This window comes from Calypte anna, chromosome 1, assembly GCF_003957555.1.
Source record: "Calypte anna isolate BGI_N300 chromosome 1, bCalAnn1_v1.p, whole genome shotgun sequence".
NCBI lineage: Eukaryota > Metazoa > Chordata > Aves > Apodiformes > Trochilidae > Calypte > Calypte anna.
In genome coordinates this window covers 177120780-177146586 of record NC_044244.1, presented here as the reverse complement: position 1 = coordinate 177146586, position 25807 = coordinate 177120780, and the positions used below count along the sequence as shown (strand labels likewise).

At 40.3% G+C, this 25807-nt stretch overlaps 1 protein-coding gene across 1 annotated transcript in view; it reads left to right on the top strand.

Annotated features, from left to right (window-relative positions):
* MTUS2 (microtubule associated scaffold protein 2) overlaps positions 1-25807 on the top strand; it is a 152112-nt gene that overhangs the window by 4195 nt on the left and 122110 nt on the right. Inside the window, exons 2-3 of the mRNA XM_008494921.2 lie at positions 2840-3080; positions 12309-12515. Of these exons, the coding sequence (XP_008493143.2) occupies positions 2840-3080; positions 12309-12515 (448 nt within the window). The remainder of the gene's footprint in view (positions 1-2839; positions 3081-12308; positions 12516-25807) is intronic.

Genomic DNA, 25807 nt, shown 5'->3' with positions numbered 1-25807 from the left:
AGGCAGGCCAGCTGTGCTTAGAGACTGTGTCCAGAATGGAGTTCAGCTAAGGGGAAATGGGCAGCCTTGCCTGTGGCATTGGCAGCTTCTTGTGTGCTTTTCTTTGGAGCCTCAACATGGTGTGGAGAAATATCTTTCATACCAGTCTTGATCCAAAAAGAAAGAAAGATAGAAAACCCTTTGAAGTAAAATGCTTAAAAAAAGTCATGGTCTAAGGCAGATCACTGCTGTCCATATCCTTCCTCACAACATGGACTCCTCATCTCACTGTGGACCAAAGCCTCTTCTAGTCAGCACCATCCAGTCAGTGGGAATTTGTGGCCACTTTGTGTTCCCAGTAACCTCTGTGGGTAGCTACAGCAAACTATGGGACCCAAAGGCTGCAGCCACGCTAGTGAATTGAATAGTGGGAGGGCACAGGCTCCAAGGTTCATGCAAGGTTTTCCATACTGCTGGATTGGAAATCATGATTCTCAGCTCAGTGCTGACCTTTCCTAGCATGTGCTAACCCAGAGGGCTTTCCCAAGCACCAGCATGGATGACACCAGCCTAGTCCTCAGGGTAAGAGAAAACTTGTATGGATGTGGTTCATGCTTTGCCAGAGAGTGGTCCTTAGCTCACTTTATTCACAACTTTATGGCTGCCAACAAAAGCCCTGGTTCTGGTGGGGTTCTGTAAGGAGGTCTGCTGATCACCAACTCTCCTGCCACCCTCCCTAAGGCTGCATCTGCCCTGTTCAACCACCTCCTTTGGGTCCATTTCACAGACATCCTCCTAATGCAAAGAACATGGACTAAAGCCTGTTGAAACTGAAAGCCTTTAGGGAAAAATGGTGTAGGGGAAGTTGTTTTATACATAACACCAGCAATTCTTCCCCCTTATCTCATTATCTGAACTGCCTGAGCTGATGTCACCAACTCTTTTCCCAAACAGTTGCCTGAAGCAGGCACTTAACAAGAAAATTCTTGCTTGAGGCATTAATATTTAATAATGTTATAACACAAAGTGTTGGGTGTCCTTACCTGCTGGCCATGCTGCCAGCTCTGTTTGGGATTACCCAGCCTGTGGAAATTCCTGTGCACTCCAAGTATATGCTGCAGACTTCACAGCTCTTTCTATCAAATTCATTAAATGGGTTGAGTGGGGAATGGGCAGACAGCTACTCACAATAAAACTCTGAGCTGAGCTTCTTTTTAGTTGACAGGCTGCAAAAGATATTTTATTTAAAAGTCCCTCCTACAAAAATCTAGTAGAGAATGCTAACAGGTCTCACTACCCCCTCCCCTTTTTTTTTTTTTTTTAAGATCTTTAAAGTGGCCTTATAATCTATAATTGCACATAGTTCTCTTGAGATGAGTTGAACTCTGTCAGTTCATAGTCAAATAGAAAAGAAAAACAAGTGTGGCTTCATAACAAGTGTATGTCCCCCAAAATCCTTCTCACTTCTCAGCTTGAGAAGTTTTATGCATATGATTATTTTTATGTGTGCATGTTTGCTCCTCTTTTGTGTCATAGCATAGTGCCAATAAACAAGAAATCAAGGTGACTGAAGGTTTGGTGAAGTTGACCCAATTTTATGAAAAATGCATGTCTGAGATATTCAAAGATTTTCTCTGTTCCTTATACTGAAGTACTTGGCATTAATATGTTCATTGCCAGTCAGATATGAAATTATAGGAAGTGCATAGTGAAATTAAATTGAAATAAATTCATCAGAGGGAGAAAAGATAATTGAAACTTACCTAGGAAAATAAGCTCATATCCAGAAGCTGAAAGTAAGAAGCTAACCCTCTCCTGCAGACCAAGCCTAAGGAATATACCATAAAAACCTGCATCCTAACTTGTATAAATAGGTCACAGGAGTATAATAAAAAAAAAAAAAAAAAAAAAAAAAAAGAAGGATCTAATAGCGGGAAATAGCAGAGCAAACAAAGGAAATATACAGAGTAAAAAATATTATGCTTGGTGTTTGTTACATCTGCCCTGCTACTTCCTATGCAAAGGCCTCAAAAATCCTACTTTTAATAGTTTAAGTCCAATCTTTTCTCTTTTAGCCCAGTAAAGACTCACTAAATTAGGATTAAAGCTCTTGATGTAGCTAGGATCAAAGGTTTTGTAGCCAATATTGAAGTGCATATTCTAAGTGCTTATAATTGCTAAAAAGAAATTGATTTGGCATATTATATGCATCATAACTTAGAGTGGAGTTCATTAATCGGCAGTTACATTTCTTCCTAGGTAGCCTGTGGCACTTTTTTGATTAATTTTTAAACAAATGTAGATTTTTTAATTTCCTAAGATGTTTCTTTATTTCCTCTGGCCCAAATGGGATGCACTGAAAAATTATTAGAGTCCTTCCTAGATTGTGATGATTTTACATTTTATAAGACAATAAAGAAAAGGAAAGAAGTTGGACTCTGCCTCAAAGAACAAACAGATTGTTACAAATGAGAGAGGCAAAAGCTGCTGACATTGCTCTGTGCTCCTATCCTGAGTCAAAAAAGCACCATGTGGAGGATGTGAGAGTCAGAGACCCAGCTTGAGTGTAGAAAAATGGAATGGAACTGGGGAACTGTGTCACTCCCCTACTGCAAATTCTTCTGGGGAAGAGATAGTTCTTTATTTGGGTTTGGTTGGGTAGTAAGACTATAAAGTGTATTTTTCTAAAGCTGTTCCTATGGTAAGATGATCACGTTTCAAAGGTGGTAATAAATCTCCAGTGCTCTGAAGCCCAGATTCACAGGGAGGGAAAATTATCCTTTCTAAACAATTTGGAGCTCCATGTTACCTGGATTTGTTGATTTATTACATGATATCTCTGTTAATGATTTTTCTGTAGGCTGGGGAAAGGCCTGCAAAAGATGAATTTTGCCCTCCACCATATACTCACTACGAGGTCCCACCAAGTTTTTATCGATCTGCCATGATCCTCAAGCCACAGCTAGGACTGGGTGCAGTGTCCAGGTTGCCATCTGCAAAAAGCAGGATTCTCATTGCAAGTCAAAGATCCTCAGGTAGCTGTCTCCATCAGCAAGGAGAAATAACAAGTGCTCCCAGCCTCTATCATCCTGATGCTTCAGGTAAAGTATGAACTTACTTTCCTTTCCTTTGAGTGTAATCACCAATAAGATTTTTTTTTTCAGACAGAAATATCACAAAATGAGCAGCATCTTGACCTGATTCTACAAAGCTCCAGCAGCACTCTTTGAGGTGTATCTTTCTATCCTGAGGCAAGGCTGACTAGAGAGTCTGAGACTTGCACAAAGATTGTTTAACAGGTCCTTGCCAAAGCAGGACAACCAATTTCAGTAATAATTCTCATTGTGCTCTTTATCTTCCTCCTCCTTGTACATGCCTGAAAAATCCTTGCTTTTGTCCTGCAGAAGATAATGGGATATTTTCTTCCATCAGGAAGACCAAGTTGTTCAATCTAAATTTGACTTTTTTTTTTTTTTTTTGACTATTTAGTGCTCTGAAAGCCTGAACAGATGTGCTAACAGAGACATCAGTTCTCCAAAACCCTGGTATATGCCTCTTTGGAGACAATTTACAATATTCTCGCCTTCCTAGCTACTGCCTAGTTCAGCATGACCCTGGGTAGAACTAGAAGGGAGGAAAAAGCAAGAGAAGCATCAGAAGTGTGTGATGCCAAAAGAAAAAAAAAAAATAATTACATCTATAGGATACTCCCTTGTAGCCTAGAAAAGCTTGGAAGTTTTAACAACACACATTTAAGCAGCAGCAATTTCAGAGACAATTGAATATCAGTCACTGGCAGCATGAAGTATAGCATCTGTTTAGCAGCTTACAAGTTTGCACAGGTTTTTAAACATTGTCAGAAAGGATAAAGTTAAGCAATGACTTGGAGTCTTATGGTCCCTTCTCTTGCCTCAGAATGGGATTCCTTTGTATAGATGTTTATTTAACCTGTTCATGAAAAACTATATATGATAACTTACATTATGAGATTCTGCAGCCTCTGAAAGCAGGCTGCTCCAACGTGGTGCCTGCTTTCAAGTTAAAAGTTTTCCCTAAGGTTTTGCCTAATCCTTTTTGTGGCAATTTACTTCATTTTTTATCTGGAGCAGATGTGGGGTCTTCTCCTCTTTTTTGGTTATTTGAAAAGTATTGTTCTTTCTCCCCGGTATCCATTTCTCAATACAGAGCTGCACAAGAAATTTAGAGGTGGAATGGAAATGGGTCAGAATGTTTTCTTACCCTAAGAGAATAGCACTAGTCAGAAATATAGGATTGCAGGATTTGTGGCTTATGGGGAAATGAAGTTTATCTGTAGCACAGTGCCTCTTACCACTATCATTTACTATTTGACCCCATGTCTGGGTCAAATGATGTTGATGCCTTTATCAGAACGTGACCAGTCACACCAGTGTGAGACTTTTGAGACACTCCAAGCTTGTATGCTGGCCAGTAAATACCATATCAGCTCTGCAAGTTCAGTTCAGTAAGCACTAATACAGGTGCAGAGAGAGACTGGATTATATTTTCAATTTAAAATGAAACCTTAAGAGGCTGCATGCTTCAGGAGGTGGGTAGGGGAAGTTATTGCATCATGGAAGCCAGTCTGGGACATAGATATGAAAGAAATATGTGGGCAGGACTGAATCCACTGTCTTTTCTGTTCCTCAATCGTGGATGCTGTCTTAATTTTTTTTTTCATTCATCTTCATTACCCTGGCTCTTTCTTGTCTACAGACAGGACTTTTCCTTACCCATCTATTTATCCATCTCGGAACTTGTCTTGTATGTGTTAATTTATTGCCTCCCTACATGAGATGACATTCCAAATCTGAACAGTATCAACCTATCAGTCCTGTTTACTATCTGTAAAGCAGACAGGACAAGACTGGTGTAGGAGTGGAAGGGCAGCAGAAAACTGGTTCCTGATTATGGCTGTGTCCATGCCCATGCACAAACTCAGACCAGAGATGGGTCCATAGTTGCCAGCAGGGAGGGCCTGGGTGGGACAGCAACCCTAGACATGTCACAGCTGGTGTGAGGCAGACTGGCAATGCTCAAAGCAAGCTCGGACACTTCTCTAGCCAATTATTTTGAAGTAAATTACACCATTTTTGACTTTCTGTCAACCCCTTTCCCTTATTTAGCAGTTAGCCGTGGTATTAAACTGGTTTTGATGCAATATTTGAGAAACAGGATTAAACTAATCTTCAATAGAGTCATATTTACAAATATGAGCAGTCAAAATGCATCAGCATTTGGTCAGCATTTGGAAGGGGTGTTGGTAAGCCCCTTGCTCATGTGTGTTTTTGAGTGTGAAGGTTTGGCTGACTACAGCAAAAGCAGCTGGGTACTAGGAGGCATTTTTCTCTCAAGGATAGCAGTCCTGCCTTTAAGACTGCTAATCAGCATGTTTTGCAGCTCGATCCTGAGCTTTTAATCCAGTTTCTAATCCTAGTGATTTCAGTCCTGCCCTAGGGTAATGGAAGCAGGAGGATCCAGCCAGTTGCCAGCCCATGACAAAGTGTGAGGTACCACTGAGGCTTCTCAACAGAAACTGCCATGGCACAATATCGAGGACAGAAGCAGTGCCTCCTTATAATGAGGATTTTATTCCCCTTTGCCATGCTTTTCATAATGCAGCAGTGTGCTTAAGCAGCACTGATAAGCTGAGTGGTTTGGCCTGTGTATAATACTAATACTCCTAAAACTGACTCTGAAATAATTGATGATTAGATCCCTGAAGTGCTGTGATGAATTGCAAGGGCTACACGTACATTAAAGGTTTCATGAGTTTTCAGGCACACCAAATAGAAAGTGAAATAATAATGAATGATCCCACAACTGGGTTCTCCAAGTGTGATGCCTAAAGTGTGACTGGAGCAGTGATCCTGCTTCATCTGTAGGACGTGACACATGCGAGTTCCTTACTAAGCAGTGCTGCTCCTTAGGTGATGCTTTACATCACCTGGCGTCAGGTGATGGGTCAGGCAAGAAGCCTGAATATAAGAAAATGTGTTCTGTTCTGCAGGTGAGCTAGGAAGTCATTGAATCATTATGTAGTTAAAGATGCAATAGTGTCTCTGAAAGCTTAAAATTTACATAAGTGACTCTGCTTTTTCAATGGGAAACTTTTAGACTTAATCAAGCACTGAAGGATACTGTGTCTATAACATACAAGTTATGAATATTTTTTCCTTGGTTATAAAGACTTCTTGGAGCAACCATTAATTAGCATTAATAGGATTTGCATTAATTAGCTGATTGTTTTGATGGGATTCATGTCTCATTTTGAAAAGTATAAGAGAGATCTTATCATTAAACTTTACTTAATTCTACTCGCTAACTTCACTTAATTCCTCATTTTTGAGGAAGTTACATTTATGATTTTTTTTCCTCACAGAGTGAGTTAATGAAATGTTTCCTCATCACCTCTCTGTCTATTAAATATGCCAGTCCTGAGGGTCTGGCAGGTCCTCTAATTTCCAAGTCAAATTTTGTTAAATATACAATTTCTATATGAATCAGGACAGCAATGTTTCTGATTACTCAGATACACACATATATATACACATTTATTTGTGTGTTCGCTTGCATAATGTATTTCATCATAAATGCTACAATATATCTACAGTTCTCTCCTGGTACAAAAGCTTTGCTTTCATGTTTATTCTCAGAAATACTTAATGCTTGAACAAGCAGCTGAGATTTGATGATAGAAAAGGGGGGTTGAGTTTACTTCCTGAAATGTATAACTGCTACTCCAGCTGTGTGCTTATTTTATAGGTTTTCAGTCTGAGGTACTTGGATTTGAGTAGGCCAACATCCTGATTATTTAAGGAAAAAGGTGGCAAGGGGAGAATTCAGAGGTGAAAACGTTATCTATCCTCCAGTAATCATAGAATCATAGAATTGTCTGTGTTGGAAGGGGCCTCAGAGATCATCGAGTCCAACCCTTGAACCACCGTTGCGGTTGCTAGACCATGGCACTGAGTGCCACATCCAGTCTCTTTTTAAATATCTCCAGGGATGGAGAATCCACTACTTCCCTGGGCAGCCCATTCCAATGCTTGATCACCCTCTCCGTAAAGAAATTCTTTCTAATATCTAACCTAAACTTCCCCTGGAACAACTTAAGACCATGCCCTCTTGTCTTGTTGAAAGTTGTCTGGCAAGAGACCAACCCCCACCTGGCTACACCCTCCTTTCAGGGAGTTGTAGAGAGTGATGAGGTCTCCTTGGAGCCTCCTCTTCTCCAGGCTGAACACCCCCAGCTCCCTCAGCCTCTCCTCATAGGGTCTGTGCTCAAGTCCCTTCACCAGCCTGGTTGCCCTCCTTTGGACCTGCTCCAGGACCTTGATATCCTTCCTGAACTGAGGGGCCCACAACTGGACACAGTACTCGAGGTGTGGCCTCACCAGCGCTGAGTATAGGGGCAGAAAAATTATAGTGCTTTCAATTAGCACTTCCTTTATTTTTTTTGGGGGGTGGGGGAGAGGGGAACAATCTGCATTTTGTAAAGAGAAATTAAGTGCTTCAAAGGGAGACACAAACTTCTTCAGCCAGGTTTTGCTAAGGACATGGTACCCATACTTGAAATTTAGCCACGTCTCTGCTCCCAGCAATTATTGTATCTGTATTGTATGTATTGTATTTGGCTGGCGAAAGCCAAACCTTGTTACTGGCTGGGCACCTGAGGGGCTTCTGAACACCCATCAGCTGGGTGGGTGAGATGTGGCTCTGAGGTGCTGAGGAAGGAGTGTTCTGGCTGCTCTGGACTTTCAGTGGAAAACACAGTCAGTGTGGCTCAGGCACTGAGAGTTCCTGTGCTTAATGTTTCTGTGTGATGCTGCTGCTTTGCACATCAGCTGCAGAGCAAACGGGGACATTTGCAGTTTGTATGAAGCAACATCTTGGGGTGGTGAGAATGTGCTAACCCACCTTAGGTTGCCTGGGAGCTGGGAAGGCACAGAGCAGCTTTCTGAGATTTTTAAATCTGAATCAGGTGGAGATGAGCATTTCCTAACATCTGATGGTGGACTAGCTGATCTGCTCTCCCTTTGGAATTGAACTGTCCCAGGCTCAGCAGTATTTTAAAGTCTATTTAAAATCCCTTTCCTCAGCTCCTGTTCATCAAGAAGGTTTTATGTCTGTAACAGGTAGTGGCAACAGAATAGCTTTTTTACTAGCATGATTTTTTTTTTTAATCTGCAAAGATGTCAATGATTTGGTTAACTTTGAGATGGGTTAATTGTGCTTGTGTTATCTCTGGCTAAATCAGTGACTTTGCAAGCAGGTAACTTTTCTTTTTTGCACCAGATTCCCCATTATGAAATAAGAATACATCCCCTAAAAGAAAGTGAGCTTTGTGAGAGAAAATGACAGCTAATGATTAAAGTTTTGACAGGAATACTTGTCAAGAACTTCCAAACAACCAAAAATCCATTGCGAAAGACAAGGCTTGACAAGAATCCCTGAATCACTGCTCTTTATCATATGAACATATCTGTGTAAATCCTTTCTTAATTTTTCATTAATTTCAGCAAAAGCCTATTTCAAATTTCACAGAGAAGCCACATGAAAGTTGCTCTTTAGTTATACATGTGCATGGAGATGTGATTCACATACACTGGGGATGCATAAGAAGTCTTGCTCAGGGCTTTCTTAAGTCTCCCCAAGCACATCTGGTTTTTGTCAGTCAGTCACTACCTCAAAATGTTTTCATGTTTCTAGAAGGGAATTGCTTGAATTATCATAAAAAATCGTTTGTGTGCTGTACAGACAACAATACTTAATTCTATAATTAGCTTCAGGCAGTGAGACAGCTGGAAAGATTTTTTGCCAATTTTTTAAGCTTATTTTGGCAAATTCTTGTTGAAATGAAATCTGCTCATTAAAATAACTTTTGTTTTGAACTCCCAGACCTTGTTTGCAGGAGTGTTTCTATACTTCTAAGAAACAGAAATAAAGAAAAAACATCCATCATGAAACTTGATGATGTTTAAAAAGAAAGTATGTACAATAAGCTGTTGTCTCATGTATTTTAATGAGAAAGAAGACACAAAATAACTGAGCTTTAAGGATTTGAATGCATCCCTAATGAGGATACTGTCCTACCCCTAGGTCATTGTGGTAAAGAAGAGTTAGATTACAAAGAAGAGAAGTGAAAAATAATTTAAGGATGATGAGGAGTTCAAGACACAAAACATTGTTTGTTCAGGGGGAATGTAATTGAAGTCACAAACTGGAACACGCACAGAAATGTGAGAAAATCCACTGAATACTCTGCCCAGTACTGGGAGAATGATTTTGAAGTAAAGACAGTGATGGCTGGGCAGTTTGTTACCAAAAGCCTTCTGGTTTTAAGGAAATTCCCTGTGGTTCAGCTGAGGACGTGGGAGTCCCAGGTGAATCTCACTTTCCTAGGGCAAGCACATTTCTAATGTTTTTTAAACAAAACCATTTCTAACCACTTTCCCTGCCACCCCAGTGGATTTTCCTTTACTGCTGCAGGAAATCTGTGATATTTATAGCTTTCTGCTGTAAAAAGGAAAGATTTCTCCTTCTACCTCAAGTTTCAGAGGTTTTTAGGAAACAAGAATCTCAGTTCTTACTTGTGTAGTGAAGTCCTGCTGATGTGTTTTTCAGAAACCCCTAAAACCCACAAGAGACAGTTCCATGCCTTCTCCCTGCTGCCACTGACCTGGGCAGGTTCTTGGCTCTTGCAGCCTCTGCTTCAGATCTGGAGGCTACCTGGGCTTGGTGCTGTCACCAGGGCAACACAGGGAAAAATTTGGACAGTGTGGCACAAGCAGTTGTCATTGTGTAACCCTCCTTCAGGGTCATCAGTTGGTGAAGCTGATGTTTGGCCATACCCAGCCAGTAGCAAATGTGTGACTGCAGCCTGCTGTGTAAGCAAGATGGTCTGGCCCATCTAAAATATTGCTAAAATAAGTGTTTATATCAGCATTGCTGGGGGCACAGCGAGTCTGATTGTGGAAGAGAAAAAGCAGAGGATCATCCTTCCATAGCAAAAGTGCAGCCTTACACTGGTGTAAGCTACACTGAGTCCTACCATACAGTAGTTGCTGATGCAGGAAAATGTTAGTTCCCTCAAATAGAGAGATTCTGTCCTAAAGATGATTAGCATGTCATTTCTAGAAGCTGGGACTCTTAAAGCCTAGATACTTTTTTGTATTCCTACATGCAAATTAGTTAATGTGATTCACATTAATTCTGAGCTCTGTTGATAGCATTGAAGGAAACACTGAGATCAGGTTCTGTAGCACTTGTGCTGTGGAGTCATTTAGATATGACATGAATGTCCCCCAACAGTGGAGACAGTAGACACCTGGTTTGGAGGTGCTTTGTAGATAATCATAAACCAGGTGTAACAGAACCACTGTCAAAGCAATGGTGCACAAGCCTGGCAGTAAACTGGCAGCAAACATCCCTGCTTAACTCTCCTCCATCCTAATGTGCCTGTGCTGCTCTTCATCCTGTACCTGGAGCCCACAGCTACCTCTCAGCCCATCGTTTCATAGTTCTGAGTTCCTTAGGGTGCCAAAAAAGTGAACTGGGATTTTAACAGGGTTTTTTTATATTCTGTAGGGATTTGTTATTTTCATTTGGATTATTCTCCATAGTGTGCCCTCTGGGCCAGTGAAGGTGCTGCAGTCAGACATCCATCTCCTTGAGTCTTAATAAAGGCTTCAACTTGTGCAAAGTGGGTAGAAAAAATGCATTTTTAAGAGTCTACTGTATAAATTATTGCTCTCATTAAGCAAGGAACATTTTTTGATGTCTTCTAGAGGAATGTGTTTTAGTTGAATAACAAAACTCTTTTTAACTTGGTGTTATATAATTTCTATTTCAAAAGAAAAGGCTTAGTTTTGTTAAACAAAGCTTAGTATTATTATTGTGATGTGGTACACAACTATCTTTCAAAATCCCTATAACCTATTTCTGCTCAGTGGAGTTAGTCTTGTTTTCTATGCAGTCTCCTTAAAGAGTAATGCTTCATTAAAATTAATAAGGCTGTGACCTACATAGTTTACAAAAGAATTAAATACCGTAATAATATGATGACCGTATTATTACTATGCAGTTAATTTCTATTTTTCTGTTATATTATGAATATTCACTTCTTCCTTTGAAGTATGTGTCAAGCTAATGCACAAATAGCATTCACTAAATAATGGGAAAAGGGTGACTTTGTGGTCTTTTCTGGAAGAATTTGCTGATAGTCTTAATGCTGCCTTTTCTCCTGATCCACCAGTCTTGATGACTGATTAAACACTCTAGTGTCATCTTTTGGATAGCACTGATAATTTTTTAAAATATTTTTTAAAAACATATTTTTACTGCTTAGCACTCCACAAGGAACATGATACTGTCAAACCTACAATGAAAAATTGTGTCCAGATTTTATGTACTGTTGAGGTCCAGATCCACTTGGTATCCAGACCTTCCAATGAAACCAAACACTAATCTTTGATCCCTGAATACAATCCTGCCATTTGGGAAAGATATGGACCTATTTTCTGGATTTGCCAAGAAAAGTTCACCAAAGCAAGAGCAGCAGAAAATGGGTTAGGACACAAGCTAGGGAGAGCTGACCAGTTAGTAGTTACCACAGGCAGACATGGTGGCTGAACTGCTGCTCTTGCTCAACTTCATCTGTTGTAAGCCCACTACTGGCAGCTCTCTGAGACTTGGCTGATGTCATCCACATAACCTGATGGTTTTATGGTGAGGAGAAGTCCATTGGCAGAAAAGGGGCTGGCTGTATGTTAAAAAAGTGCAACTTTGCAGGCCATGTCCTTGTTCCCAGGCTTGGTGCAAGAAAAGCGCATTTTCTTTTAATAGAATTTGAAAGAAAGACTTAAAATCAATGTTTTCTTTGATAGAACACAAACAATGTCCTTGAGAGAATGGCTGGCTTTCTACAATAGTTTCCAAAATTGGAGTATGTGTGTAACATGTTTTTCTCTGTGTATGAGTTTTTTTCAACTGGCCCATAACAAATGTAAAACTAGAAAGTGATACAGTGTAAAAAAAGATGACATTTTAAAAAATTTTAGCAGACTTTAACTACATTACCTTGTTTGAAGTTTTATATATGCCTCATGGGTCTTTGCTGTGACCTGTAATGGTTCCACAGAGCTTCTTTTTAGTGGAGCAAATAAGAGATTACTCCAGTTTGAGCAGATGTTGAAACAAGAATTCAGTCTTTATCATGTCTTCATGTAGAGAGAATTGTACAGGTAATGCTCAGTATATCCCAGTTCAGTGTATTTAACAAAAATGTCCTAATTTTTTCCTTCTTTCAGTTGATCTTAAGAAAGGCTCATGCCCAAGTGCTGTGAAGTCAAACCTTCCCAAGCCCTGCCAGTCTGGTCTCCGTCCTCCAGGCTACTCCCGGTTGCCAGCAGCCAAACTGGCAACGTTTGGTTTTGTCAGGAGCTCAAGTGTGTCCTCTGTCTCCAGCAACCAGTCAAACGAGAGCACCCAGAGTGACCAAAGCAGGACAACCAACCGTAAGTCCAAAAATGCCCTTCTTTCTGGGGGGATACCAGGATTGTCCAGACTGGAGTTTTTGTCTGACTTTGGACTAAAGTAATTTGCAGCACTTACTGATTTTTTTTATGCCGCTGAGTTGCAGGTTTGGTATCATGATTTTCCAGTGTAATTTAAAAAAATAATATTAATAGATGAATAGGTGCATACAGATGGGGCTGGTTTCCCTGCTGCAGCAAAAACCCCATTAAGAGTGAACCTGAGGCACTTCTGTGTTTTGTTTTTACTTAGAATATTCCTTCTTTCAAGATGAAGTCAGTAAATAATCATACAATACTGTATTTGGTAAGTACATTGCAGCCTTATAGAACAGTCTAGAGCAAAAATTATCTCAAGTGAGCAACACAGTCTTTCTCATCTGCTTTTCTTCTGCTTCTTAATATGCAGTGTAATAACTTTAGTTTAGAAAATTAATCAGATAATGCCAGTGATATGAAAGGCATCAGAACTGATATCACAGCTATTTTCTCATCTACCAGACAGAAGGATCATGTGGCTGAAATGTCATTTCAAATCCTGTTTTCTGTAACAACTGTTAATTTTATCAAGTTCAAAATAATACCCATTACAATGTGCAGTCCTTGGGAAATGTGTGTGTGCCCTGGGCTCAGACTGGAAAGGGGGACTGAAGGATTTTCATGCCCATTTTTCTTTGAAGACTGGATTGAGCTGGTGTCAATATCAAAGTGTTTTGAGCCCAGGAGGGGTGCAGACATGGGAGACCAGGTGATATAAAAAGCCAGAAGGGGCAAGATGCTGCTGGCTCCTAAGTCTTTTGGTGTTTATATTATTCTGAAATGAATTAAAATAAATAAAATGAAAATAGTTTAAAAACAAAAACAAACCAAACCAAACCCTTCTGCCTTATCTATATCATGCAATGGAAATGCCAGAGATAATGAGTCCAGGAACTTCTAACTTTTCCAGTGCTCCCACACATATGCTTGTACCCTCTTTTGCTGTTGAACTGGTTCCTTATTTCTGTTTATTTTTTACTAACTTTACTTTGATGATAGGCAACCTCTTTTGCTTTGCACTTTTACCCAACATTTATGATGTCAGAGAATTCTCTAAAAGGCAAACTGTGGAATCTGAGTCAATTGATTTTCATTCAAAAACTGTGGAAGAAGCATTAGTAATCTCAGACCCAGAAAATTACCTATGACTCTTCATTCGTCATGAAAGAAGCTGATTTGATTTGAATATTCTGGTGCATTTTATGTTATATTTTTAGATTAAGCCCATAAAAACAGAAACTGCATTCCAGTCACCAGGAGGATGTGAAAGTATTTGACTCATACATCTTGTTCTAGCCCATGTGGTTGAAGTTGGTAACCTTTTGTAATGTTAGCATTAGGATTTTGTGACCAGCTTGTGCAACCTGCAATGTTTCTGGATGGATCTGCAAATTACCTAGGGGAAGTGTTCTGCGTGTTCAAATTTGAGTAGAGACAAGCTCAGCCTGTCACCTGATTAAAATTAATATTTACCATTTATGCTCTCACTAACAAGTTACATAGCTCATCTGTGCAGTTGTCTGGTTTCCCTGTGTCTCCATGGGAGAGCAAGAGAATGAGCACCTCCTGATGGTCATCTCTCTGACATTGTTCCTGTGACATGTTCATCTGTCCACCCCAGAAGTCTTTTATTTGTCTTTAATTCCAAATGGATCATGCTTCCTCCTGGACCAGGGTGAGAGGGATCGTGTTGTCACCAAGGTGGGGAGTGCAGTTAGCACACTTAGGGTGTCAGCTCTTGGGGGTGTCATCACAGGAGAAGACACCTAACACCACTCACTTCCTTTGGATTAAAGGCAACACAGCTCCCATTCATCACTGCTCACACAACAGATAAGCAGGGGGAAAAAAATTGTTGCCTTACTGTTGAATGGTTAACTTTCACAGAAATGTTAACAGTGTGAAACTCTTCTCATCTTTTTCTTGCTACATTCAATAAAAAGAGTTAAATTATTTGCCCAAAACCTGGGGACTACAATTTGTTGCCTTTCATCCTACTGCAGTTTATTTTACATAGATCATCAGAGCACTTGAGAACTCATGGAAAGTAACCCTGGAGTGGATGTAGGGGAGAAGTATTGGCTTAGGAATCTTTGCATGACATATTATTTCTTCCCTTTGCTGTCTGCTGGAAGAATGGTCTTATTAAATTAAATAAATAGCTGATTCTGTAGTTACAACCTGAGATCATATATTTGGCTAAGCCAGGCTTTCTAGAAGGTAGGGTAAAGTTATACTGTTAATTTCCTAGCTCAGTAGGGTAGAAAATGCAAAAAGATCTAGCTTCAGAAATCTTCAAAGGTATATGATAGCACAATTTCCTATCTGAGCATCATCTCTGCATGTCAGGGAGACAGAAGTAATTGAAAACATCTTACAAGTGTGCATACATTATAAATAGAGGGGCTGCTACCGTTGTACGTGGCAGAGGTCACCTGAAGAGCTTATATCTGCCTTAAAAAAAAAAAAAAAAAATCAGTGTATTCTGAGTTGCTTAAAAGCAGATGGATATGGCTGCATGAGAGGAAAACAGATTTATTTTAGAGGCAGGGTATTTTAGGGGAAATTATTATTCTTGTAGGGGTCCTAGTGTGATCCTGTCCTTGCTTTTCTCTTCGGGTTGTCTTAGGGTGCTGACTCTGTGATCTGTGGTTACATGTCTTCTCAGGACCCACAACTAGTGTCTCATTGTGGCGCAGCAATACTGATTACGTGCTGACTAGAGAGTAAACCTTGAGCTGTTTAGAATAAGGAGCCACGGTGTTTGTCTTGCAAGGAGGTTTGTTCCTAAAGCTGTGATGCAGCAGCTTTGTTCTTCACCAGATTTCTCCCCCTCCCTTGACCTCTGTGATTTCAGCAAACCTGGATGTAAACAGAGCCTGTTCTGTGCTCCTTGCCTGACTTCTGGCAACAGCTCACATCTACTGATTGACTCAATTAAATGGATTTGCAGGGGTGAGACAGCACTGTTTTCCCATGGTAGGAATGTGGCAGATTGTGCAGCACTCCCCTGCTTGTCCTCTGGTCTTTGCTGGAATCCCTGGGGTGTGGGCATAAGCCAGGCTGCTGTTGGTTGATAGCACTCCAGCTTTGGCAGCTGTGCCATCAGCTGCTAATCAGGATCAGTGGAATCCTTCCCAATTGTGTTCTGGGGCTGCAGGGACAGCTTGGAAGCCAAGTCACCCCACCATCTCATCTCACCAGCTTCTGGGCCAGGGAGCTGACCTGCGAGTGGAGGTCACTGGGCCATTTTCACCAATTAAAATCCACTTTCTGATGCTTACATGGAACTTGTGCTTTGAACACAGAGGATCTAGGCTCCATGAAGCTCATTTGGGATGATGGTGGCACCCAGCAGCTTCTCTCCTTGCTGAGGGATGCAACTACAGAAACCCAATTCTACTCCATTTCAAAGATGGGTGGTAGGGTGGGTCAGGGGAGCTCTCCACAGCTCACCACTCTCTGTCCTGCCATGTTCAAACCAAAATGGTTAAAGTACTTCAGGGTGAGTTCTTTATTCCAAATGGTGAGCAAGGGCAGTTGTGTTTGAACAAAAGAATTCAGAGAAGGAGAGGCAGTGAGAAGCCACCATACTGATGGGTGCAGTTAATCCTTCGTTGCTGCCACTGTTCCTCTCTGCTCGGTGTGGAGTTTGCAGCTCTGACTTCCCACCACTTTCACAGCTCTCATCCCATGGCTTTCCACAAGGTGAGCTCTCTACCAAGCTGCAGAAAGGCACAGGTGAGGTCTGCTGGAGCAAAGCCATGTGGCCTGAATCCACAATATGTGGGACAGCTGGGAAACCCTGGGCTGAGGCTCAGCTCCAGGTCCTTCTATCAGCTCCCTCCTAAATTCGTTGAGTGCTGCAGATACAGGTTTTCCAATTACATTTCTCTTCAAGATCACCTGAAAAGTTTATGTTTATTCTCAGTTCTGGACCACCGCTTCTGAGGTTCAAAAATCCATAATCTTCTAAGCTTTTTTTTTTCGTTAGTTAGGCAGAGGTTTTTTGTATGTCAAGAACCTTGTCGAGTTTGTTTACACTCCAAATTGGCTAGAATTGAAACATTCAGATACTTCAGTGTGTCTAAGAGGGGCATGAGTGTTCTCTCATAAATATGAGAAAAAATCCTTGACTAGCAAAGTCACATTAAGGTTGAAACAAGTATGATTTGAAGTGGAGTGAGACAACTATGTCACCAAAAATAAAAAAAACCTAAATAGCTAACTTAAAGAAAAATAACTAAATTGGTGTTTATTCCCTTGGAATTCTAAATACATTATATTCAGGTTTCTCCTGTGTCTGCCCCAATTAAATTTTCATTTTCATGTGGTACACCAAAGACCCACAGCTGTTGGATGGGGTTCCCAGTATTACCTTGTGATTTTGCAGGACAGTAACATGATGTCCAGGCTATGGTTTCTGTTTCACTGTTTTAAGGGGCTTAAACTTCTGTCACTTGCTTGTATCTGCATTTCTAATGATTACCTGAGTATCCTGCTCACATAATTAGTTTTATGTACTTCAAAATAGACTTAAAGTGCTGTAAGTACCACATGGGAAACAGTTCATTAGGTACCACAAAACAGTTTGATGTGTGGAGGACTGGAAGAAAGATGGGTTGTTCAGAATGAATTAAGGTATGGTAGCTACAATGAGTTTAGGAAATTTAAGAATATTGATATAATATCAGGAAATACTTTGTTGTCATAAGATCTACTAGTCTGTTAAATATTTTTCCAATTCAAGTGATGAAATCCCTGTTGCTTAAGATGCTTAAAATAGAATAATAGCATGGTTTAGAGGCAATTCTTTGCTGGTGAGGCACTAGACTAGAAGACATAATGCTATTCAATATCTACCCACAGCTCAGAGTGCTGAAGCAATTTCTTTTCAGACTGAGCAAGAAAATGGTGATGAATATTTCAAATTTCCCATTATTATCTCATGACAGCTACTGTTTTGTTTAAAATTATAGAAATATCAAACTGCCTGTTTCATGTAAATTTCTGTGATCCCTTCTTTAGAGTATAGGTTTCGTGCTGATTTTTGACCTCCTGTTACTTGGCCTTTCTAAATGTTGAATTTCCATTCTAATAAGCAAGAATATCAAAGTGTCAGATTCTGGTGGATGGAGAAGTGGGCACAAAAGTCTTGAAGAGGTGACTAATTGCCTCCAAAAAAGGTAGAACATTCAAAACTGTGGCACTGTGGACAGTTCTACCAGTTGTTCTCAAATACATAAGTAAATACAAAAATATTCTCTTATATGAAAATACATTCCAATCATATTTCTAATGACTGATTTTCTGGTTATTTTTCTACATGACAAATTCATTTTTCCCCCTTCAGTTCTTGTTCTGATAACAATATTTGGATAAAATTATCACTTTGTGCCATCTCTTCACTCTGAGTACAACTAGAAGAGGAGCATCGTGTTAGAATTTTCAGCTTTGTGGGACAAAGCATCTGGAAAAGTGCAGTATGTCAGCCAGGAAGAGCAAGGACTGAAAAGACATTTTAGCTGCCTTTCAGACTCTTGGAATTTGCTTTTCATACTCTAGTTGTTACAGCTGGGGGAAAAAAAAACTCTTCAAAGAATGATCTGGAGGTGTAGGCACAGCCATTTCTCTATTTGGAGAGACTGGAAGTACAAATTGCCCATTAATTTCAGTGGGGTTTAGTTATGGTGTTTGTGATAGTATTCTAAATGTGATAATATTGTGATAATATTTTTATAGCTTAGATAATGTTTTTGCTGTCTACACTGCTACCTCTTCCCCTGCTCACTGGAGCACACAGAAGAGGCATAACCACCCTGGGACAGTCTCTATCACTCCCTGCAATGAATAAGGAGAGTCAGGGAGATCAAGCTGGTTTGGAAATGCAGAACTACTTCTATATGACAATAGCAACCTGAAAAATTTGGAGGGGTGGCAAAGTTACTGAGCTGAAGTTGGTCAAACCTGAAAACATCCACAAAACTCTCAACTCTGCAAAGTCTGCTTTTTGTGAGTGAAGGACACTTGAAAGAATTTTGCCACATTCTTGTGCCAGCTCAACTTCAACAGAATGCTTCATCACCCTGTTTGTTATTGTTGTAAAATGCCATATAAAATCTGCATTTTAGTTGTTAAAAAAAAAAAAAAATGTTCTAGGAGATTCTGTGCCTGTGTGCTAAAATTGTCCTGGCTCAGACCTGGCAGCTCCAGTTCCAGTTTTTGGCATTGATTTCTGTCTGGCTTTTTAAAAGTGACTTAAATTATCCACCTCACTTTCCTGTCCGTAGAATGGGGTGGGAGAGTACAAATGTTGGTGCAGGTACTGGGTAATGAGGCGACAGAGAAGAAATGGATGGTGACAAATCCCCTTTCCTGGCCCATTTTCACACAGGATTATTTGATTTATTACGAATGCCTAATTTCCTCACTGTGACTCTTCATGTTTAATCTGCAGAGCATAAGAAGCAGTTAAAAACCACTCACAGAACTAGGCTGCCAGACACCAGTTCTACTGGAGAAGGTAGTGAGTGCACTGCTCCATGGTCAGGTTATTCCCTTTATAGACACCTAAACTATTTGACTCTGTGGGGAGATATTGATTCAATGATCAATCTTGTGAATGTACCTACTGTGGCAGCTTGCTTAGGTACCCCTATATGGAGCTGTTTCATCAGCCCCCTCTATACTTTAAAGATGTCCCATGGCTGTTCTTGTTCTGCCCTGCTCAATAGGAGATTGTGACTACTTTTTTTTTTATTTATACTTCATTCATTCCTTATTGGGATACAAAGAAAACAATGAAGCCATTTCTAAATAATAATTCTAAATAATAATTCTAAAATAACTACTTTTTTCAATCTTTAAATGAGATTTTCTAAAGCATTCTGTGATTCATAAAGCAATTCTGTGATTTATTAATTTATTCTTCTCACTGTTAAGGGAATCCCTTCCTATAGGGATGTGAGGGGGACAGAGGGATGGCCCCTCCACAGCCAGGTTTAGAAGAGAGCTGCTAAAGGAATGTGAATTTCAAAGGGAAATTACAGTGCCTGTAATGTGGACCAGCACAGCACACATCTTTTTAGGGACACACAGAACTTGGAACAGTAGCACTTAAAATGAAAAAAATAAGAAGGCAAGAAGCAGATGGAACATATCTGTCACAACCAAATTGAAAGTCCTCTGGCGACCAGAAAACTGGCTATAAATTGTCTCCTTTTCATACTCTAATCTTCCTATTCTATCTGATGAGGGAGGAAATACTCGTTTAGAAATGAACGCTGTGGGGATTCATTGGAATGGATTAATCTCTTAATTTAGCCTTAAGAAAAATTAAGAAATAAAGCTTTGAAGAAGTGAGAGCTTTTCCATTTCTCTCTTTTTTTTTTCTTTCTTGGTTTTTTTTTTCCTAAAATATTTTTTTCTTTCTTTTCTTTCTTCTTCTTTTTTTTTCCCCTCTATTCTGAACTAATCTGCCAAATGGAATCATTGCTAACATCTTCATATTTCCCACTAATAAAGTACAGCCCTACAGGACTGCTAAAACCCTTTCCTCTTCAGCATGTTCCTCTCATGCATTTCATTATAGTTTATAAGTCAATATTTAGAAATGGCTAATTCTGGATGTTTAACTGTGGGACTTATCACTTATCTCCAAAAAGCACTGCACACTGTGTCTGGTTCAAATCTGCATTTTCTCTTGTCCATGAGTTCAGAGCCAGTGAGGGACTCCAGCTTTAAAATCTAGGAGCTGAACCAATTGCTCTCAATGAGAAAAAACATCACAAACTCTTTGATAATAGGCTTTTTTCCAAATACAGATTTATTTTTTTTTTTTTAAATAAGCTTTGATTTAAAGATACAAGGAGTTTGATGTGGTAGTTATGAGCCAATTCTGAGTCACAGCGAGACAAACAAATACCTGGGTCACAGTTTTGAATGATGGAAATTTTTCTAGGATTTTTGAAATTGTTTTTTCCCCTGTGTAATTTCTGCTTAGGGTCCATGAGTCTGTTATCTTGTTTTCCCCAACAAGAGACAAATAACCTTGAGGTTCTGTGTTTCTTTGATCTCTTTTCTAGAGGGACCAAGTTAAGTAAGTGAGTCTGAGATGATCTCATTGCAATCCTATTATTAATAGCTGTTGTCAAAGGTGGAACACAATGAATTTGTTATGCACACAGTTCAATCCACTGTGTGCCTTCCTAGCAATAAACAGGACTGAAGTTATAAGTACTGTAAATATTACCAGCAAATCTCATTTAGACCAAAAGGCTTCAGAAAACAAAGTTGTCCTATATAAAGCACATGAAAAATCAATTAACTAAATTTAAGGCTCGTGCAAAATGAAGTGTGGATAATGAACACAAACAAATAGGGATTATAAAAGAGCCTGAGTGCTTGCCCCTTTTGGGAAGGGAGAGTTACTGATGAGTTTAGGAGAACTTTGATGGATCCGTGCAGGTACATATTAAAAGTGGAGCAGAGGGAGAAAAACTTCAAAGAAGTTTCTAATCTTTGATCCCATTATGACTCCTGAAGAAGACATGTAAATTCCAATTTAGTAGTGAGTGCAGTGTTACAGCCAAACGAGTGTTTGTCTGTAGAGAGAGAAAAGTCTTCTCCAGTGTGGAGGTTGAGCTGGAATCTCACCCATGGCTTTCATGGCTTTTTTTTCTTCATACTAATCTAGTCCAAACAGGTTAAAATTGAGGTCATTTATGTAAGCCTTCCAGGTGCTCTTGAGAATATCTTCAATAAAAAGAAAAAATAGCATCTTTTGCAGCTTTCAGTCTGTGAGAAGTGATCCGAGAACTTAAAAATTGCAGCTCAAACAGCCTTTCCTTCCAGCTTGCTGTTTGACAGTCTCCAGAGGCTTGGGTGAGATTACATGAGGCTGTAAACAGCTCAGACATGTTGTGGTTCTTTGTCTTGTGACAGGTGTGAGACCACAAGTTCCCAACCTGGGATTTCCAAAGTCAGTTTAAATGCTAGAAGAAAACTGAAGGAGGTCTGAAATAAGTAAAATCAATGCTGGCAGAAGACAAGCTGAGACCCTCCAACCAGGAACACTAAGCTGAATAAAATGTAAACAATTGCATGGCATTTTCCTCTCAAGTGGGAGTTATCACAGACTGTAGGCTATTGACATACTAGGCATCAGCAATGCCATCAGCAACGAGCAAACATTCAGTCCCTTGGACGTGAGCCTGAGAAATGGTGATGTGCTTCCCATGTGGCAGCCTTGAGGGTGCACCCCTGGTGTTGGTGTGGTTGGAGGAGAAATCTACAGCTGTTTGTGATTTGCAAACAAGCCCTGACTCTCTGTTCCTTGTGTCGAATGGTCAATTAAAGTAGGCTACACAGTGTCCTTGTATGCTGTTCCAAGCTACCTGGATTGCTGGTATAGCTTCCTGCACTTTAAGTTACTATTGCTGTGCCCATAGAAGACTACACGGTCAGAAACACTTTCGCAGAAATATGAGCATTTAGGAGGAGAGAAGAAAGTGTTCTGATTCACAGATGGAAACTGGACCCTGACCCCGTAGCCATCAGCTCCCCCATGCAAACCTCAGCGTCCGATCCTGCTCTGGTGAGGTCTGACTCAGAGCAGGGAACAGCTCTTCTGTGTGCAGATTCACCCAGGGGTCTCAAGGCTGCTGTGTTATGCTAGCACACACTGTTTGAACTGGGCTCTTAGACACTGCCTGGTGTGTGTGTGTTACTATGTCAAAAGGCAGGTCTTGCTGTCCAGGATGCAATGAAGATGATGCCTAAGCAGCTGACTGGTGGACAGGTGCCAGCAACAACCCCCAGTGGCTCCAGCACTTCATGATGGACCTTGCTGTCACCAAATGAGCCCAGATCAGTCAGTTCTTGCATGTCATGAACGTTTCTCCAGCTGATCATGATGCTGGTCTTCTCTTTTCCCCCCCTTTTTCTAAATCAGCCTTTTCAAATAAGAGAACTTCCCTTATATACCTTAGTTAAACAACCACAAAGAAGAAAGTAGCTTCTAATTGATAAAGAATAGTTGGAAATCACCCTTTTACAAAAACACGTAAAAGTAATTAAAAGAATGAGTTGTTTACTACCACTGCTTTGTGTCTGAAAAGCAGTGTACATTTCAGGTGCTGTGATAGGGTACTATTTGTATTTACTCAGTGTTTAATTTCCTTTCTATCACACATTACTGTTATACTGCCTTCCTGCCAGCCATTTCTGGAAAGGCATGTGAAAACTCCAGAGAAAACTAAACAAAACTGAGTGAGGAATGATGTGTTCTGAATAAAATGATGTATCTTGATCAAAACTTCTAATGACCAAGCCAGGGAAACTCTTGTATTCTCTTCCTCTGATTAATGGACTAGGGTGGACCAGAGCTCAGTCTCTGCCCTGAAGTGTGTGGTATGACTTACTTGGATTAGATAAAAGAATTTAAAAGGCATAATTTTTAACCAGTATTTTCTTTTAAAGAATTAAATATAGTGTATTTGACACGTTTATAAACTCTTGTGCTCCATTCTTACTAAACACCATGACATAATCTAGGAATTAATATTACTTCTGCAATGTGAAGAAAGGGGATTTCCCAATGAGCATTATTATGATACTTTTATTTAAACTGAAGGCCTATTTTTAGATGCTTGGATGTATCCTGGGATAAAACATTCCTCATCTGACATGTTCTAATGTTGACTAAATGTATTCTGTACTGCATGTAAGTATCTAAGGAATTTTAATTGTCTCAGAGGTACACAATAGCCTTTTGGAATAAGGATATTTATCACTTGTCACAGCTTGTAAATTTAGATATAGAACAGGCCTGTACACTGTCAAACTCTGTGGGAAAGTAACAAGAATAAGAGGTAGCGTCATGGTCTGTGTATGTCTTCCAAGCATGTTAATAGTTAGTATGTTCTAAAAATGTCTAATACGTAGTTTAAAAATGCTTAAACCTGAAAGTAAGATACAAGAAAATGTAAAAGAAAAAAGCTGATGCTAAGAAACTCTCTTTTATGCACACCAGTGAGTTCCATTCCTTGGAAAAATGATAGTAGCTCTAAGAAATGTATTGAATTATGCATGGCTTCCAGCAATCCTGCACTGGACGGATGCTGGAGCTCAGCTGTGGCAGAGGGAAGCTTTGGGGCACATGTGCACTCCTGAACTGCCATCTACCTGCTCTGTGAATGAAAATTATCTGCAGATAAAAAATTCAGATTTATTGAACAAAGGCCCTGAGCAGTGGGCTAGGTGATGTAAGCTTCCTATCAGTCATACTTGGGTGATTTAACTATGGACTGTCAGGCTGAAAAAATTGCAGTTGGATTAATTTGGTATTCACCACTTTAGGGCATTCAGTGGATGCCAGCTATCCTGTTAAGAAAAGGAATTAAAAAAAATAAAACTAGTCTAAAACATCAAAGATTGGCACATTTTTAAACAGGCTGGATTTTTCACAGAGTCCACAGTTTCATAACCATGTAGTTTAAAAAAAAAAAAAAAAAAAAAGAAAAAGAAAAAGAAAAAAAATTATTTGTTTTGGATAGGTGGCAAACCTTTCCCTAACTGGTGCCTCACCAGCTGTCATAAGCTGGTTTCTGGCCATAGGTGAGGGTGGTGGGAAGAGCTCCTCCACCAAGGTCTAGGGAGAGGTGAAGCAAAGAAGCAAGGTCATGCCCAGCCCTTGTGTGGGGGTGAGGGCGAAACATGGCAGGGTCTCAGACCCTGGGAGGGCAGTTTCCTCTAATAACTTGACATGGCAGAGGACGAATGGCTCTTGTTTCTATTTACACACTTCTGATTTAGGCAATAGAGATTTTATCACTATTGCTGGAAGTACTGCTTTCCTCACTACTGTTGTTGTTTCCATACGAGAAATATATCAGAAAAATGATTAGGTAATAGCTTCACTTCTTGATGCTTCTCATATCCTGATACCTGTCCTTTGTCCCCTTTTCCTCTGTGAACATCAGCAGTAATCCTCTGATTTCTGCAGTCATCCATTCATGACTTCTCCCCTCCCCATACAGCCTTTTATTTAGAGTAATCATCCTGCTGAAATATGCTATGTTCCTTACTTTAACAATTTTTAAAATGTGGTCATTTGATTTGTGTTTCATTTCAAAAAGCCCATGCAGTAGGTCTGGTTTGCTTGTTTTCTCTCATGATTTCAGACAAGGGGCTTCCTGAATTACTGGTGCTGCCCACCACTCACATGGCACCAGGCATGCTCCCAGCCATGGATGTCATTTGGAAGATTGACACTAAATAAGAACTGTGATAGCATTTGCCTCCACTGCACCATAAAGCTTTGCCCTGCTCATTTCTAGTTTGTAACTAAGTAATGAAGTGTATACAGAATTAGCTTCAGTATTGTTTCTGGGAAATTACTGCGTGCCTGCTTAAAACTTTACCTCATCCTTAAGGTATTTTTTAGGAAAGCTTTTTGAGGACATAAGCTCCACTGGAGTTTTTCAATGTGTTTTGCTGGGTGGGCTGTAAAGATGTCAAGGTTTTCTCTGTACTCAGCCTTCTGACCTTTTTGCAGTTTCTGTCTCCATCACAAAGTCCTCCTCCTGCTTGAAATAATGCTCTGGGTCACTTTGGAGCTAGGCTACGTTTGATGGCATCTCACTTTGGCAGATTGAGCTGAATGAATCAATTGTGGTGGGTAACTAGCTCAGTAAGATTAGCCCTGCAGTCTCCAAGCATGCACATATCCTTCCCATAGCTAAAAAGCCACCAATGCCACCCAGGCTCTTCCTCTGCCTATGCTGGGGGGGGGGGGGGGCGGGAAGAGCTGGGCTCTCGGGCTGTGGATATCGTCTGATCACAGAATCATAGAATTGTCTGTGTTGGAAGGGACCTCAGAGATCATCAAGTCCAACCCTTGATCCACTACCACTGCAGTTACCAGACCATAGCACTGAGTGTCACATCCAGTCTCTTTTTAAATATCTCCAGGGAGGGAGAATCCACTACTTCCCTGGGCAGCCCATTCCAGTGTTTGATCACCCTCTCCATAAAGAAATTCTTTCTAATGTCCAACCTAAACCTCCCCTGGCACAACTTAAGACCGTGCCCTCTTGTCTTGTTGAGAGTTGCCTGGGAGAAGAGACCAGCTCCCTCCTGGCTACACCCTCCTTTCAGGGAGCTGTAGAGAGTGATGAGGTCTCCCCTGAGCCTCCTCTTCTCCAGGCTGAACAGCCCCAGCTCCCTCAGCCTCA